Source organism: Polyodon spathula, chromosome 17 (assembly GCF_017654505.1).
Source record: "Polyodon spathula isolate WHYD16114869_AA chromosome 17, ASM1765450v1, whole genome shotgun sequence".
NCBI lineage: Eukaryota > Metazoa > Chordata > Actinopteri > Acipenseriformes > Polyodontidae > Polyodon > Polyodon spathula.
Genome location: NC_054550.1, coordinates 3,938,931 through 3,955,354, shown reverse-complemented (window position 1 = coordinate 3,955,354; position 16,424 = coordinate 3,938,931). Strand labels below are relative to the sequence as shown.

General features: G+C 38.4%; 1 protein-coding gene across 2 annotated transcripts in view; it reads left to right on the top strand.

The window, feature by feature from the left end:
* Nucleotides 1–16,424, top strand: part of ano3 (anoctamin 3) — a 68,520-nt gene that overhangs the window by 30,951 nt on the left and 21,145 nt on the right. For both annotated transcript variants that reach the window (XM_041276525.1, XM_041276526.1), the window contains exons 2-12: nucleotides 1,350–1,541; nucleotides 6,356–6,483; nucleotides 7,455–7,610; nucleotides 8,011–8,111; nucleotides 8,682–8,726; nucleotides 11,064–11,195; nucleotides 11,584–11,690; nucleotides 12,194–12,249; nucleotides 12,721–12,842; nucleotides 13,624–13,758; nucleotides 14,770–14,866. In XM_041276525.1, the coding sequence (XP_041132459.1) occupies nucleotides 1,350–1,541; nucleotides 6,356–6,483; nucleotides 7,455–7,610; nucleotides 8,011–8,111; nucleotides 8,682–8,726; nucleotides 11,064–11,195; nucleotides 11,584–11,690; nucleotides 12,194–12,249; nucleotides 12,721–12,842; nucleotides 13,624–13,758; nucleotides 14,770–14,866 (1,271 nt within the window). The remainder of the gene's footprint in view (nucleotides 1–1,349; nucleotides 1,542–6,355; nucleotides 6,484–7,454; nucleotides 7,611–8,010; nucleotides 8,112–8,681; nucleotides 8,727–11,063; nucleotides 11,196–11,583; nucleotides 11,691–12,193; nucleotides 12,250–12,720; nucleotides 12,843–13,623; nucleotides 13,759–14,769; nucleotides 14,867–16,424) is intronic.

Genomic DNA, 16,424 nt, shown 5'->3' with positions numbered 1-16,424 from the left:
CCAAAGAAGAAATATTAAGGGATTGTAAGCAAAATATCCTTTCAATAAGACACACAAGGTATTTTTTTTATATCTTAATAATGCTGTTGCTTGCTGAGGTCAAGACCACTGTAACTTACAAAACCATAGCTTCAAGTCATGAAGAAATTTTTATATAAACCCAGTAATTGCTATGTTAGTTTTCTGGAACCTGTTACTAAACTCTGAACATCTTTCAGTTCTAACAATTCACTCTGTTAAGATGATAAAACAAGTATATGTATATAAAAACATGTGATTTAATATGAATATAATAATATACTCCACAGATTAGTGCTAAATACATCCCAGGGATAGTTTTCTTTGGGGATTATCCCGGTAAACTGTTTTCCATGGATTTCTGTTCCTGCTCTGGTTCTGCAGATGCTGTGAAGGTTAACAAGCCTACTGGGGTATAGCACTGTTCCAAAAAAATTATAATTATCATCAGTAGATGAGATTAGATGTGGGAGGATGGGATTTAATACTGGGGTATTATAAAGCATTAATCTGGATTTGGCCTGCTATTACTGAAATTAACAACTGGAGAGAGAGGCTATAAGGATATTTCTGGGAAAAATATATTGGACTGTAACTGGGTATTAGATCATTCATTACGGACATATTGTTTATGGAATGGGCTTTTAGAATGTAATGCTTTATGTGAGGCAATACTAAAAAAAAAAGGAAGTCAAGTGAAACATGTTTGAATTTTGTTTTCTGCCTTGTAAATTTGCAGTAGGTGGTACTGAGAAGCAAGAATGTGAATTACGCAGCCTGGATTTGAACCTGTGTCTCTCCATGACTGTAATAAAAGAGCTTTACAGCCAGCCCCAGATCTTTACAGTGGACTGGGTTGCAATCAGAATCAGTAATTTCTGAACGTTTGTTTGTTTTGCAGCAGTCTGCTAGAGGATTTAGTAATGAGGTTATAAAGAGAACAGACAACCACAGCCTCGCCTCAGTTACCTCAAGCGTCCTTCTGGCATTACAGTATACATACCAGCAGTTTAGTGCCGAGGGATGTTAAAGAAAGGAACCATTGACACTCCTATGTCCTTACAGTACGTCAAAACGTTGTTTTCAGGAGAGATCTGTCTTATTTTCATGCTGGGCCTGGAAGACACCTCTGAAGTGTGATACAAGCTGCACAAATGGAATTCAATGTTACTATCAGACAAACCATAGTATAGTCTGACACAAAAAAAAACACATTGATAACGACAACTTTAACTTCACATGCTACTTTATTCATTCACTCAAACATAAATGTACAATATTCACTGTCAGCGTCAAGCCGTTGAGGATAGTTTTTCTTTTCTTCTCCTCAGGCATGCACACGAGTATCAGCGAAATATATAAAGACAAGACACTGAGGCCGTCCAGGAGAAGCATGCCCTGCCTGGCTCAGAGCCAGACTCACCCCCAGAATCTGAACAAACTGTCCCTGCACCAGCCCAGTCAGACCCAGCCGCAGACGAAGAGCGCCGAGCCGTCCTCCGTCAACATCTCCTGTGAGAAAGGTCAGTCCCAGGGCAATCACAGCGTTATAATCGCAGCACTCAACAGACAGAAGGAAAGAATGAGAATAAAGAGGAATGTGCTATAATTAATTACTCACTAGGCTTTAGTTTTGAATGTACTGTATAATTGGACAGATACCTAGAAGAAGGTTACTCTTGTAAATGAGACCTTCTAGAATAAGTTTACTAAGTAAGACATCTATAATACTAATATAAATGTTCCTTGTCAAACGTTATGACTAGAATGTCCTTTCGGACTAGAATGCCATCATCAATGTCTTCAAGAGAAAACTTTTTTACTGTAGTAGTTTCTTTTAATCTTTTAATATAACTATAGGCACTACCATTGAGTGTTTTATAGTTATGGATAAATCAGATTGCTTCCTTGTACACTCAGTTATCAGGGTTGCCAGCTATAACCTGAAAGTGGTGGTTTTATTTCTTTTATTTATTTATTTGTTATCTGTCTGTGTCTCGATTTGATGCATGCAATTATTCATAACTTTTAAATGCTCAATTAGAATACTAAGGTTGAAACCTACAAGAAACTCAAGGGAAAAAAACAAACTTTTTTCAATAGAAGCACTACCCAAAATGTTTGTGCACTTGACTTTCTTTAAAATAAATGCAATCACTTTTTGAGCTTCCATTAACTTGCATGCTTCAGTTTAGCCGCTGTGACCCCTGAACTCTTACATAAGAGGTACTTGACAGTCCTACCACAATTATACAGCATTGCCTGCTTGATTGTGATCAGTTTTCCGGGACAGCTTGACTGTGGATCAGGTAATGCATTGCTCCATGCCCTTTGCACAGACACAGCACATGTGTCGACCTTTACAAGATGAAGAGTTCCTTACTCTAATGTTCTCACATGGTTCAGCGTCACCCTTCTACTTCTGTGAGCACAGTGCCCCTGGAGGGTTTAATGCTATTAACAAGACGGAAGGAAGGATGATGCCCCCCTTTTAAAACAAGGTGTCTGTGACAGAGTGTGTTGCAGCTGGAGCAGGACAGGATAGACACACACCCTGCTGTCACAGCGGCTCAAGGTTAGAGTGTAAGCTGCCACATGCACCGGTTCCAGTATATGATGGGTTTAATATTCATTCTGTGAGGCAGTAGAGTGCAGAAAGCAAAATCAGGTGGTTCAACAAAGCATGACGAATCTGTGTATTGGGAAATATTCAGCTACTGACAACTAACACCATGGTTGAGAGGAATCAGATATTGATTCGGTAATAAAGACATAAAGTATATAACAGCATCTGGAATCTGAACTTTGGGACAGAGCTAATCCACATCCTCATATTTACAACTTTGTCACGGCACTGCTAATTTAAGTGGATGTTTGTAGTACTGTTAGGGGACATGTACTGTATGATGCAATCATATCTCAACACTTCCAGATTTAGCCCTGTCCACTTCTGAGTACAGGGAAGATCAATTTGAAATTGCAAATGATTGAGACGTGCCTTTTAATGACACTGCATACTGTTTGTCTTTTGGCAGATTGTAGTGTTCTGTGGTTCTGGCACATGTCTGATAACTCTCTTTAGGTGACGGTCAGGCATGGTACGAATTATTCACATCTGTTGTGGTCATTTCTTCGTGAGACTGGAGTTAATCACAGAGACACCAGGAGATTACTGTGCATTGTTAACTTTGTAAACCTCAAAATCATTCTGCAGGTATATATCAATGCTCATCCACCCTCAGGTAAAGAAATATCATGCTTTTCAATAGTGGTCTCTTCAATCAGTAATGCAAGAGCAGGTGAATCATAGTACATCCCATAATGGTGCTTACGAAAGGCCCCTGTCTGGACTTTTACACTGCAGTACAAAATGAACACAATAATGTGTTTGATTAAGGGACAGACAACTAAAGGACAACACCATTGGTGTTTGTCATATTTCTATTAATTAACCCTGGTAAAACGTACCATCATTAAATCAGAATCTCAGATTGTTGTGTTCTTAATTAACCAGTTTGCACTTAAAAGTATCTGTAGACAAACAGGTCTTGCAAAAAGAGTGTTTCAATATTTTTATACAATGATATAAAATAATATATATTGGGATGACAGAAGCTGAGTTTGTCTTAGTTAAGAAATACATCAGTGACCTGTAGTCCTAGCCTTAACCATTGCAACCAAGCTCAAATTAACAAGGAATGCAGGATCTTTTTGTCTTGTTTCACAGGTGACTAATCCCAATGTGCCCCCGGTATAATTTGAACTGTATTATTTGAAACCCATTTGTTTAGTTTCTAAACCTGCATGCATAGGCTTTTCTCACCTGTGTTCGATTGTGTTATTCCCACACTTTGTCACATGATTTTGGTGGCAAGCAATAATTAAGAAAACTGTTAAGAACCACACCTTTGCAGGTAGACATATGCTGTCTAGCATATACAAGCTGATCTAAAAAATTTCACTTCCTCAGTAAATTCAGCTTGGGATTCCCCCCACCCCCACCCCCGTGTGTAATGGCAGTTTTCAGCGTGTGTGTGAATTTAGTGGACAATGCATTTTTACTAATCCTTGATTTAGAAAGTTGCTCTTAAGACTATTACATTTTCTTTATAATGGAGATCTCACTTTCTAGATCAGGCAACTTTAGCTCTTTCAGTCCAGATCTTTGTTCCGAACAGGTCCTTAAATTAAACTAATTCAACTTCTGACAAGATCCTAAAGTATGTACTTATTTAATTATGGACAGTATTGAACTTCAAATGGTGTGGCATTCCCAGGTCTGGAGTTGAGTACTCCTGGTCAATGTGGATTTAAAATTCAAGTAGTAAATTGACTGATGCCTTGTTTACTGTATGCAAGCCCCATCCTTTATGTTTACTTGTTTGTCAAGCTGTAGTTATAATTGGCTTTTTAATAATGCTTGGTTCTCTGCAAGTCTGACAGCTCTGCAGGCCTACAAAGCCGGTTTTATACAAATGAGATTGTGCAGCACAGTTTGGCCTTTTACATTACGCGACTAAATTTCCAGAATGTCTTTCGTTTGAGGCAAATTGATTTTGATTCAGAAGAAGTTGCTATGAAACATGGAGGCTCCAAATCTCTGTGAAGCCTAAAGTTATTTTTTTTTTTTTGGTTTTTAATTAATATCAGTTTTATGTTTGAGTTATTTTTGTGAATGTATATTTCTGCGTGATTAATATTGAGATAAGGAGAAGTGTTTAGATCTGCCATTGTTCAGATCATAACACAGATTCACATACTCTTTTAAAGTGGCTTTAGTGCAGAGAAGAGGGAACGCACAGCAGTGATAAGACCTGTTAATACTGCAGTAGCTTGTGTCTTTGCTGTCAGATCAGTTATTGACTGAACAATATGGGATATGGGAGGTTTTAGAACTGTTTCATTCTCCAGCCAGTAGGTTGGTACTGTGGTTCAGGTACAAAGAAACCTTACACTTTCCCTCTCATCCAATTGGAACCCAAAGAAACTTTGGTAGGTTTCTGAATTAGGCTTCAGATGTATGCATACCCATTTACTTACAACAAATGATGGTGCCTTAAATAGTTAATACTTAAATACTAATGCCAGCCGCCCATTTTTTCCACTTTAGCTTGGAAATAGCTTAGTTCAGCCATCCCTGACCTTTCACTTTTAACACAGCAAATTGCTTATTTCGTAAAAAATAGAAGGATAGACAAAGTTTCCAATTACTGCAGTAGACAACCATGGTAAATGGTATGTCTGTGAGGTTTTATTGGCGATAAAAAAGAGAGCAATATTCTGTTTATGGCTGTGCCATTGGGGTGGGAAAGAATGTAAGAGTGTTCTAATGAAGGCCATTATAAGAGAATATAAAGAAGTCTGCAGCTAAGATGAGGCATTTTTGGTTAGGATTGGCATGTTGAAGCCACTCTGTTCTCGCTTTGCAAAATAACCTTTTTTTTTTTTAATTAGATTGGGAACAGTTTAGTCATTTGTCAATCCTAAATTACTGTCCCCAAGCATGGAAATGTAATTATGAAATTCAGAATCTTCCCGCAGTTTAGACATTGATGCTGTGCTTCCAGAATAATAGTGCTTAAGAACTAGATGTTTTCTTTTGTGGATTGTTGTTTATTTATTTATTTTTTAACATAAATCAGTCTCCTGTGGGGACACTGATATACACATGCGTGACTTATGTTGCATTTTATTCTGACATGGTATAACAAAAATCATTACCTTGAAATGGCCTTCATTATTGAACATCGGCCAGTGCAGAGAAGTAATTAGTTATTTATTTTTGCATCTGAATCAATTCATAGACATAATAACAATCTGTTCTTTAATACGATGATAATAGCATCAGAACTAACGGAGAGCCCAGAAACACCAAGCTCAAAATCTGGCCAGAAGAATCTGAGGCTTAAAGAGCTTAGATCCATCAATATTTATCACAATATGCAATGCAAATAAGACATACTGAAGCTACAAAGAAGCTGTCATGGTTGTCTGGGTAATGTAGGGGAAAAGAGTTTGGACAAGAATATACGAGGGATCTAAATTCAGGAGCTGGCTGTTAGGTGTATTATATCAGAGCAGTTACAAGGGTGGGACCTCCAATATGCAGGGCATATATATGTATTTTAGAGGCTTCCCATGATGACAATAAGGCGTATTGCCCTTTGATTAATTCACAAGTTGTTATTTTGGGTGTATTTTGGTGGTGTGAACTTTCACAAGAAACATATTATGTATTATTTGTATGTTACATATATAACATACAACAGTATTTACTTTATCTGTATATAATTATAATAATAATTGACTTCAGCCTCTGATCTCTGTTTCTGCCCAGACGGAGGAAAGGATGCATATATAGATGAATCGGAACAAGGAAACTACGACTCCCGGACGGATCAGTCCCTCTTGATCAAAAAAACTTTGAACCGTCCAAAACTGGAAGGCCGCACAGTGTCCTTAGAGGTACTGTGACATAAAATCTAATGAAAAACTCTTTATGTACTGTAGCCCTTAGAGACAGAGAGTGAAAGCAGACACTGTAAACACACACTGAAATAAATTTTTTGGTTATAAGCCATTGTCGGGGGAAAAAAAAACAAACTATTTAAGATTTTAGCAATGTGACAAAAGTTACGGTACATAATTGATTTCTGTGAGTCTTAACCCTTTTGCTCCAGCAAACATTTGACCTGTCTGAGGTCTAACTGACATAACGTGACTTTCGTCTTGTGTATCAGGACAAATATCCTTCGAAAGTATACTGTATTATACATTTATAAACAGCTGAGACTCTCTACGATTCTAAGATTACTAAGTTTAAATGTAAAAAATAACTTTTAAAATGTACTCGAAACAGAAAACAGAAACCAAGATATTGAAACGTTGCACTTCATAAAAAAAAAAGGTATTTCTATTGGCCTGGGGTTTTAGTGAAATGCATTTTGATTGGAGAGTCATCTGTGTTGTTTATCCTATGAATATTTCACTACAATTAATAGTTTGTAAATGTATTTTTGGGTTTATAAAGATTTTGGATGATGCAGTATGATTTCTGGTAAGCTTGTACTTGGGATCGACAAATCTTTTCATCAGATTATCTATTTGGGAAACACGTCTTTAGTTTTTAAGCTCAATGGGAGCTTAATAAAAAATAGATTTCCTATTAAAAGTACACCGCTGAGACGTATTCAACCCAATGTTGCTTTTTCATTTTTTCTAGCAGGGTTATCGATCGAAGATTTGTCAGACAAAGGGCATGAGAGTTAGAAATACCTTTTTGATTTAATTTGCCTAATTGGCGGAGCTTGATCATTTTACATTGAGAATCTCTTAACTGCTTCACCGCTAAGGTCAGGGCTCCTGTAAAAAAAAGGCGTTTTACAGCGATAAAGGGTATTTCAACTTTAAAATGTTATGGCAAATTCTTTCTGTAGGATAACAACCCAACTGCACCATCAGGCTTGTTCTTTAGGGATGGGAAGAAGCGCATTGACTACATCTTAGTTTACAAGAAGTCCAGCTTGCAAGTGGAAAAGAGATGCACCTTTGAGAAGAACCTGCGAGCAGAAGGGCTAATGTTGGAAAAAGAGGTAAGACAGTCTTCAGATTGCAGTAACCTCTTAAAGGGAAAACGAAAACATCTCTGCTGTGTAATGGGTAGTGTTGTGTGATTCACTGCCGTTACAGATTGTCCCCTGTTGGTGAGATGAGATGAGGTTAAAAGCTCTATAACCATGAGTGCAGACGAATAGTGGTTAAGACGCTCGCCTGCTGGGTGTGTGGTCGGCGGGTTCATGCCCAGCCTCTGCCTTGATACAGTTCCATACCTGACGACTGACAGAAAGTCTATAGTTTGCCAATATTGCTGGACAATGAGTGTGCATATTGGAGCTTTATTTTTCAATGACATCCTTTTTTCTTTCCCCCATGTTCTGAAGTGTCTCGTTTCAGTTACTCTATTATATAATTCTTTTTTTTATTTTCTCGCAGCCGTCTTTGACAAACAGTGACATCATGTTTGTTAAAATCCACGTTCCCTGGGAGACGCTTTGTAAATATGCAGATCAGCTGAACATCAGGATGGCATTCAGGTAATACACAGCAGTCAGGAGCAGGGATGATTCCGTAGGCATTTTGCTTATTGGAGAAGCCTAACAGAACTGCATGGCACTTCAGTGTATTGTACTGTATCACACGCAGAAACCGAGCAGTCTTAAGCAATTAACATCATTGTTTAAATGCTTACGGATCAGTAAAAAAAAACTTAATTTGCATGCATTTACAGAAAAAAAGGCCCACTGTTTGAAGAACATTCCAGATAACAATTGGTTCAAAATTGATGGAATTGATGTATATTGAGTACAGTACAAAAATTGAAAGCATATTCCAATGATACATCGTGTTGTAGACAAGGATGGTTTTTTTTGTGTTTGTTTATATTTTGATCTCATTACTTAATGAACATGTCAGCATGTGTCTGAGTGATAGATTCAATCTCCCTGCAGTACATGACACTATGTCACATCTTCTATTTGATATACTGCACTCCAGATCCATGTTGGACAGTGCAGGAATGTGTACTGCTATAGTGCCAGTTTGTGTGATATTACTTTTCAGTCACTTTTTTATATACACTTAACTGACTTCTGCTGTCTTTTCAGGAAAAAATGTTATTTCACTGATTGGAAGAGCAAATCGATGGGCAGGTTGGTGGGTGCTGTGCAGTTATTTATTGTATTTTATTTCATTGTTTTAACCCCCTGATATGATTCAGCACAACAATCCCCTTGTTAGCAGATGTAAAACCATGAACTAAAACAAATAATCACATTTAAGTTACAAATGTAATGTTTGTTTTTCTTGACTTGAAACACTCAGATACTTTTGTACAATTGGAATGTATGGTAAAAAAAAAAACAAATTGGACTTTAGCGATAAAGCATCCATTTGGAAAGGATACTAAGTGTGGTTTTACAACTGCTGACTTGCATGGACACTGCATCCCTTCAGTGCTTGCCCCCCTGACACTTGGTTTCATGTCAGCATCTGTGCGTGTGCACCGATCACAATTTCCCATTCTATGTAAGTCCACAGAGACAGAGGGAAGGTACTGTGCGCACGCTTGACAAGCCGACCTCTGCTTTGCTTTTGAAATTCAATCATTTAAATGGCAGCAATGCATAAAGAGGGTTGTGTTTAAATTCTACAAGGAGCTCCCCTTATTTACTTTTTATATAATATGGTTATGCGCTTATGATAACCCATAAACATTATGTGACATTGAATTCTATAAGTAAAAGGGGATCTCATCTTTAAATAAGCTAGGTCACCAAAGATGGAGGGTAGTGTTTTAAAGCAAACCAGAACATTATTTATTGTACAATAAACTGATCATTAGTAATGCCCTTGTGTGGTATGCGTATTGGTATGTTAATCCTTGTACTGTAATAAAATAAAATAATGTCCGCTATGATATTTAAATGGTTGGTTCAGCAGCAATCACCAGTTGCTGAACTTGCTATGAATTTCTTCTAAAAAGAATTCCACCACATCACCAGTACTATTCTACTGCATGCTTTCAGATCACACATTACAAATGTAAATGTTGTCTGAATTGTTTTTTAAATTGCATTCTGCATTTATAAAGCTGTAATTGCTGCCATGCTAACACCCACCTGTTAAGGCTGCTTTATATCATAGTGGCGTAGGAGATTTACTTTAGCTCTGTGACACTGTACTACTAACCAGAGGCTGTTTCAGCAACACGCGTTGATGCATTGATCTCTCTGCGTCCTCGTGCTGCACTAAACAGATTTAGGAGCTGTGCCAATGTGCATTTACCAGCTGCCTCCCAAGCACAATGACCCATGAAGCCCAGTCGTATATTTTCATGCCAGCTATATTGTCCTAGAGTCTTTCTTTCCTGCTTTAAACCAGTGGATTGTTTTTCACCTATTGGCACCCTACCTGCCTCTAAATGCATAGCGACAATAGCAGAAATAGTCCATGTACTTAAGCACTAATATGAGATCTCAGCTCTCTCTTTGCAATACCCAATTTGAAGTGTTAATAGCATCTCACCAAAAGCTGGTAATTATAGTATTTTTTTTTTCCTTCTTACTAATTAGACACTACAGAGAGAATGATGGGTTGGGTTGGTTTGCTTTCTCTTTGATCTGAAAGAAGGTGAATGTTGAAGGGTTGCAGGCAGTCTGTGTATGAGTACAGGATGTATTGGAGCTCAGTTGCCTTGAGAAACAAATTAAAATGAAGTCAGTTTGTTGGTAGTGTGGATATTACACTCCCATAGGACAGAATGCACTCAATACTTAGATTTGCACAATACTGCTGAAGGCTCCCTTGAGTCAGGTATGTGATTCCCCTCCCCTTCAAGTATTGGGTTATTTTCGGAGCAAGAGCAGTAGAAGAGGTAGACTGGCCTGTACATGAGATACAAAAGTTTTACATTAATCTGCCTATTTTGTTTTAATGCAAAACCAAGTCCTTAATCCTTTGTCTGTTCGCTGATGGAGAATCCAACCAGCCAAGCTCTCAGTAATGTGCACTGTGCACTGGTACTGCATGCTGGGCTCTTAAAACATTGCAGCACACTGAAATATATGCCAGGGTCAAACTGAATGGTTCTTAGTGAGCAGAACACTGTTCATACTTTGCTCATAGGCAGTTGTTGTGCATGTATAATACAGCCTAGTTAAGAAGTGCCCGCATCCCTTTGCAAGCCGACTGTACCCACTATGTAGGTCATATGTCCCCTGTGATGCTAAATTAGCACCATTCCCAGGCAGAAAATGCCATGCCATGAATAAATACTGAGACTTACAGTACAAGATCATAGTACAAGATCATAACAGCTGTAAGTCGCCGTGGATAAGCGTGTCTGCTAAGAAATAAATAAGAATAATGCCGTCATCTATCTGCCTGGACCTCCTGCTTTTCCCTGCAGCATGCAGTGTGATTGCGAATAAAGTAAGCTCAGATAATGCTGCCTATCATGCTGTTCCTCTCTCCTCTCCCTCCTCCAGGTTTCAGCGCAACCTGAGACAGCTGAAGAGCTGGCTGCCAAGGAACCCCATGAAGCTTGATAAAGAAGCCCTGCCTGACCTGGAGGAGACAGACTGCTACACTGCGCCCTTCAGCCGAGCACGCATGCACCAGTACGAGATCACAAGAGGGATCACTTCTTTAGGAATAGCACTTTGTGTGTTATAATAATAATAATAATAATAATAATAATATAATAATAATAATAATAATAATAATAATTCAGAGTCTGTAGAAATTGTATTGGTGATGATAGCAAAATCTACCTTAATGTTATTACTAGCTACAGTAAATGGGTACATGATTAACCTGGTGGAAAAGTGTGCAGTTCAGTACCAAAATATGCATTTTGTACAAGAAACAGAATATAGTTACATAAATAAAGTAGCTTTAACAGGGTTAAGTGTACTACAGTCACTCAAATATAAGTAAAGAAAAGGTATTTCAATAGCATTTTAACATTAGTGGAATGTTTAAATAAAGCCTGGTCTTTCTCCCTAGTTTTACAATCAACAACAAAGAAACATTCTTCAGTAATTCTACAAGGAGTAGGATAGTCCATCACATGCTGCAGAGGACAAAGTATGAAGATGGGAAATCAAAAATGGGTAAGGGGGCCTGATATATTGCTAACATGGCTTGGTCTGAATCAGCAGTAACTGAGTATATGATGGACCTATAGCTTATCCATTTGTGATACCATTTTTAATATCACTAAAAACATTTTCAGTTAATATGTTCAGATGTAGCACTTTCATTGTCATCGATGAATCTTAGTATTAAAAAGTGTTTGAATGCAGGGATGGAAATGAGGCTCCTATTGCATAGCAGTTTCACTCATCCCAGATGTTAATTCGAGCTTGATTAGCAAGTGTATAAGTAACAAGCTCAGAGGAGTCATTTTAAACTCCTAGTGAAAGCAGGAATATGCAATGGTGGTCTTATTCCCATCCCTGTAATGCAGTTGTTCTCAGCCTGCTGCCTCCTCTACAGAATGGTCGAAATAGTAGAACCTCATACCCAGTGTGTTGTAGAACTTTATAACTTTGTATGGCTTTGTTATTTGCAGATTACCATTACAGTAGTGTCATTTTTATTGTATCCATTTCAGGTATAAACCGATTACTTGGCAATGGGACATATGAAGCTGCCTTTCCTCCTCATGAGGTATCTATAATAATATCTACTTTTTTTATGTTGAAAAGTTTCAGATGTCACTAGATCACTCAAGGTAATACTGTCACTGTAATATTAATCACGAAGAGGTTCTCCTGAAGTGTGGTTTGCTCACTCCCAATGCATCCATCGGAACACTTTCTTCCAATGGCACTCTTCACAACACACATGGTGATCTGTAACATTCTATAGTAGCTTAGTGGTTTCTGTCTAATAGGAAATATCTGTTGTTATCCTTCTCCTTACCCCTGCTCAAACCGTGGAGTAGAAATGCTGAAATCTTGGCCAGTGTTTACTCTGTGTTAAGACCTTAGTGGATTCTCTGACTGGCTTCTCTTGTGATTGTTGTTTAAACTTTACCCCTGCAAGGACACACAGGTTGATGTAAAAGGAACTGTACAAATTAAATGTGTTTTTATTGTTAAAGCACTAATAGACAGTTGTGTGGTTTGATCCCTGCAGGGCAGCTACAAAAGCAGACATCCAATCAAAACTCACGGAGCTCAGAATCACAGACACCTGCTGTATGAGAGATGGGCAAGGTGGGGCATGTGGTACAAATACCAGCCGCTGGATTTAATAAGGTAAGACAGGAGCTCGGATCACACTGCACAGATTACAAAATATATTATTGGGTTGTGGTTGAGTGGAGAATCTTAAGCATGCAAGCTAGCCAATGTGTTCATTTACCTCCTTCTTAACATGCACGTTTTATCACAAGGTTTTAAATGATAAAAAAAGATTGCTAATCATTCAAATAGGACATTTTAAGAAATTGTGTTCTATATGTCCAAGTCCATTTAACTATAGGATAGGGGTGTTTCAATAGAGATTTTCAGCAGATAAATATGGAACATACATGTTACTGATAGCGATATTTGTTGCCACTAGAAAAAAAAAGTCTCATTATCTGAAATCCTTTCATTTGCCCAAAAGTTTCACAAAGTAAAAGCAGTGCAAAGTGTACAGCACAGTAAAAGAATGATAAAGCATAGGAAAGCATTGTAAGAGGTATGGTAAAGCATGGCAAACCAGGGTACACTATGATAAATGCATAGTACAACGATAGGAAAAACATGGGAAAAGTGCATTAATACCGTGGAAGACTTTTATAAGGGAGGTGCATTTAATCATGGCATGATTAGCTCTACCATAATGTCATACCGTACATAGACCCAGTAAAGGTGACTAGACAGTGGCTAATACCAAAGCAAAAAACACAGTTCAGTTCACCAAACTGCAAGATTTATGTTTCTTCCAAGATTGTCACTTGGTCAGTCAACAGAGATTAGAAACAGTGACCCTAAAACCTTTTTGTTTGCTGCTGTTCCGCTGTGTGTGTATTTATTGTGTACCTCCCTGTAGACGGTACTTCGGGGAGAAGATCGGCTTGTATTTTGCCTGGTTGGGGTGGTACACTGGCATGCTGATCCCTGCTGCTCTCGTTGGGCTGTTTGTCTTTCTGTACGGGCTCTTCACGATGGACTCAAGCCAGGTCAGGTAAGACATTGCATGGATACACCTTTCACTAATGCCCCGTGGGAGTAAAGTAGGTTACTGCCAGGCATCCTAAACTTACTTTCCATAAGTTCAAGACCACTACAATCCACTGAACCACACGGTAACCTAAACAAGGAGTAGGCAGCCCTGGTCCTGCAGTGCCACAGACACTTCTGGTTTTTGTTTTACCTGAGCTCTAATTGATTCGGTGATTGGCCAGATTACCATGTGTTCCAGGTATTTAGCAATTGCAACAAAATCTGCAGGATCGTGACCCTCCAAGACCAGGGTTGCATACCACTGAGCGAAACCAAAGTATTGAAACGTAACACCAAGTTTAAGTTACAGTTGCATAGCAGTGCTTGAATTATCAGTGCTGCTATAGTTCTGTAATTTGTTGAAAGCTGTGATAGCCTGCTTTTCATTGAGGTATTGCACTTAAGCAATTAACTATATTAACCCAAAAGGTGTAATCAGCTCTTAATTGAGACTTGCTTTGAATTTCTGTTGAGCAGCAGGATCAACCAGCACCACGGTTTTTAAAAGAACACAGTGCAATTCCCTTGTTCCCTTCATCCTTTTCTTATAAATATGTATGCTGAGTTTCAGTATGCTGTTTTAGGTTAGTCTCCTGGCTGCCAAATGCTTCCTGCTGATTATCTGTATATTTATTCACCTGGTTTTCATGAGGAGCCTGTTGGGAGCAGCCATAGCAGAAGCAGCAACAACAGTACAGCCAAACTGACATCGGCAGCAATCAGTAACAAGTCAAATCAAACAAGACTGGTTTAGTTATTTTAATGCAGTATCATTCATGCTTTTTATTTTGTTTTCTGGTTTGTAATTTTTTACAATGAGCAGTTTCGGACTCCATGTTGAGATAACAGGATAAATACACTCTTCAATTTTAGTGCAGGGATCACAGATTTTTTTTCTTTGCTATAAAAACCCTGCTACCTGCTCCATGCTGCCCTGACTTGTTTTTGTTTCTGTTTATTTTCATTTCTCAAGCAAGGAGATCTGTGATGCGAACGACACTGTCATGTGCCCCATGTGTGAACGCAACTGTTCATTCTGGAAACTCAGTGATAGCTGTGTGTATGCAAAGGTGAGCCCTTCCTTCACATGCAGGGCCTGAGCTAGGGCTGCCACCTTCTCGGTATTGTCCCGGTTTTAAGGATGCCTTGCGGGGACACTAAACTATCCTGTTTTATAATCTTATCCTGTTTCTAATCTTTTAATCTGCATCCATGTAGACTACTACAGCAGTACCCTAAATTGAGCACAAGTTAAATAAATCAAGATATGATTTGAGCAACAGATGTACAATATGAATTGGGTGTCAGTTCTGTAGTAACAGGCTTATTATCAATCCTACCTATTGGATGACTGTAGGAATTCTAGAGTGTTTAAACCAGTGTCCTGGTTTGTGTACCTCAGAGGTGGCCACCCTAGCCTGAGCCTCGTTTATTGCAGCTACTACTGCAGATTGGGATATTTCTGTTGAATTGGCACCAATTGGCATTAAAGATGGATTAGTAAAGAGGGGGTTGGGCACACACTCACACAGGCTTTGGAAAAATGACTGAGGCTAATTACTGTAATGCTAGGACAATGCAGGTCTGGAAATGAGACTCCCATTGCATAGCAGTTTTGCCCATTCATAGTTTTACTCTGAGTTTAATAAGACACACCTGAACTTGTTACCTATACACTGTGGCTAATCAAGCTCATAGTAAAACCTGGAATGGGTGAAACCGCTATGCAGTGGGAGTCTTATTTCCATCCCTGAAATGTATTTAAAAACACTTCTGCTATACTACAATTTAAAAGCCTACATTATTAAGCGTGGCAGTGACAGTGAGGAAGGAGTGAGAGTGCAGAAGCTTTAAGCCAAATACATCATCATAAAATAACACTTCTCATGAGTTATGCAGAATGAATCCTCTGAGAATGTACAGCCACGGCCAGCAGTCTCATCTCTCAGTGCCATGCCTCTTAAACACCATCTGTAAGCCTGTGAAACGCATACTGTAGGTGAGGACCAGTGAACATTAATCAGAAAGAAGATACATTTTAATGTTTTGTTCATAAATGTAACGGCAATAATAGGCTCTAGAAATACTGTAGAATGCCATTTGTATATATTTATATTAAATAAATAAATATAAGAATGAAAGAAAGGTTTGGGGATGAGAAAAGGCTGTTCAGCCCATCAAGGCTCTCACCCTTGTTAGCACATCCTTCGCCACTACCAGGGGGAATCTGATTTAATAGGACAGAATCTAGTGTTGTTTTAATGTTCCCAGTGTTTTAAATACGAACTCTGTCACCTGGCAGGCTATTCCATGTCTGTATAACTCTCTGTATAAAATAAGTGCTTCCTGCCTTCCGTTCTAAAAAGTACTGAAAGCCAAATGAAAACAAGCTTCAGCATGTCGTTATGTGTAAAAATAAAGAACTATAGAGCTAAAATAGAAGGTGACTCGTGATTTAGAACTCATCTTGTACTCCTCATTATAAGTTAAAAATAGGCATTACAGTGTAGAGTGATCTGAGAAAATGGGAGGCATGTTGCAGATGGTATTTTCATGCAGTCTCCATTAGGAGCTGTATTGTTGATTTAGATACTCAGTTACAAGCTCCCCACTAGCACATCAATAATT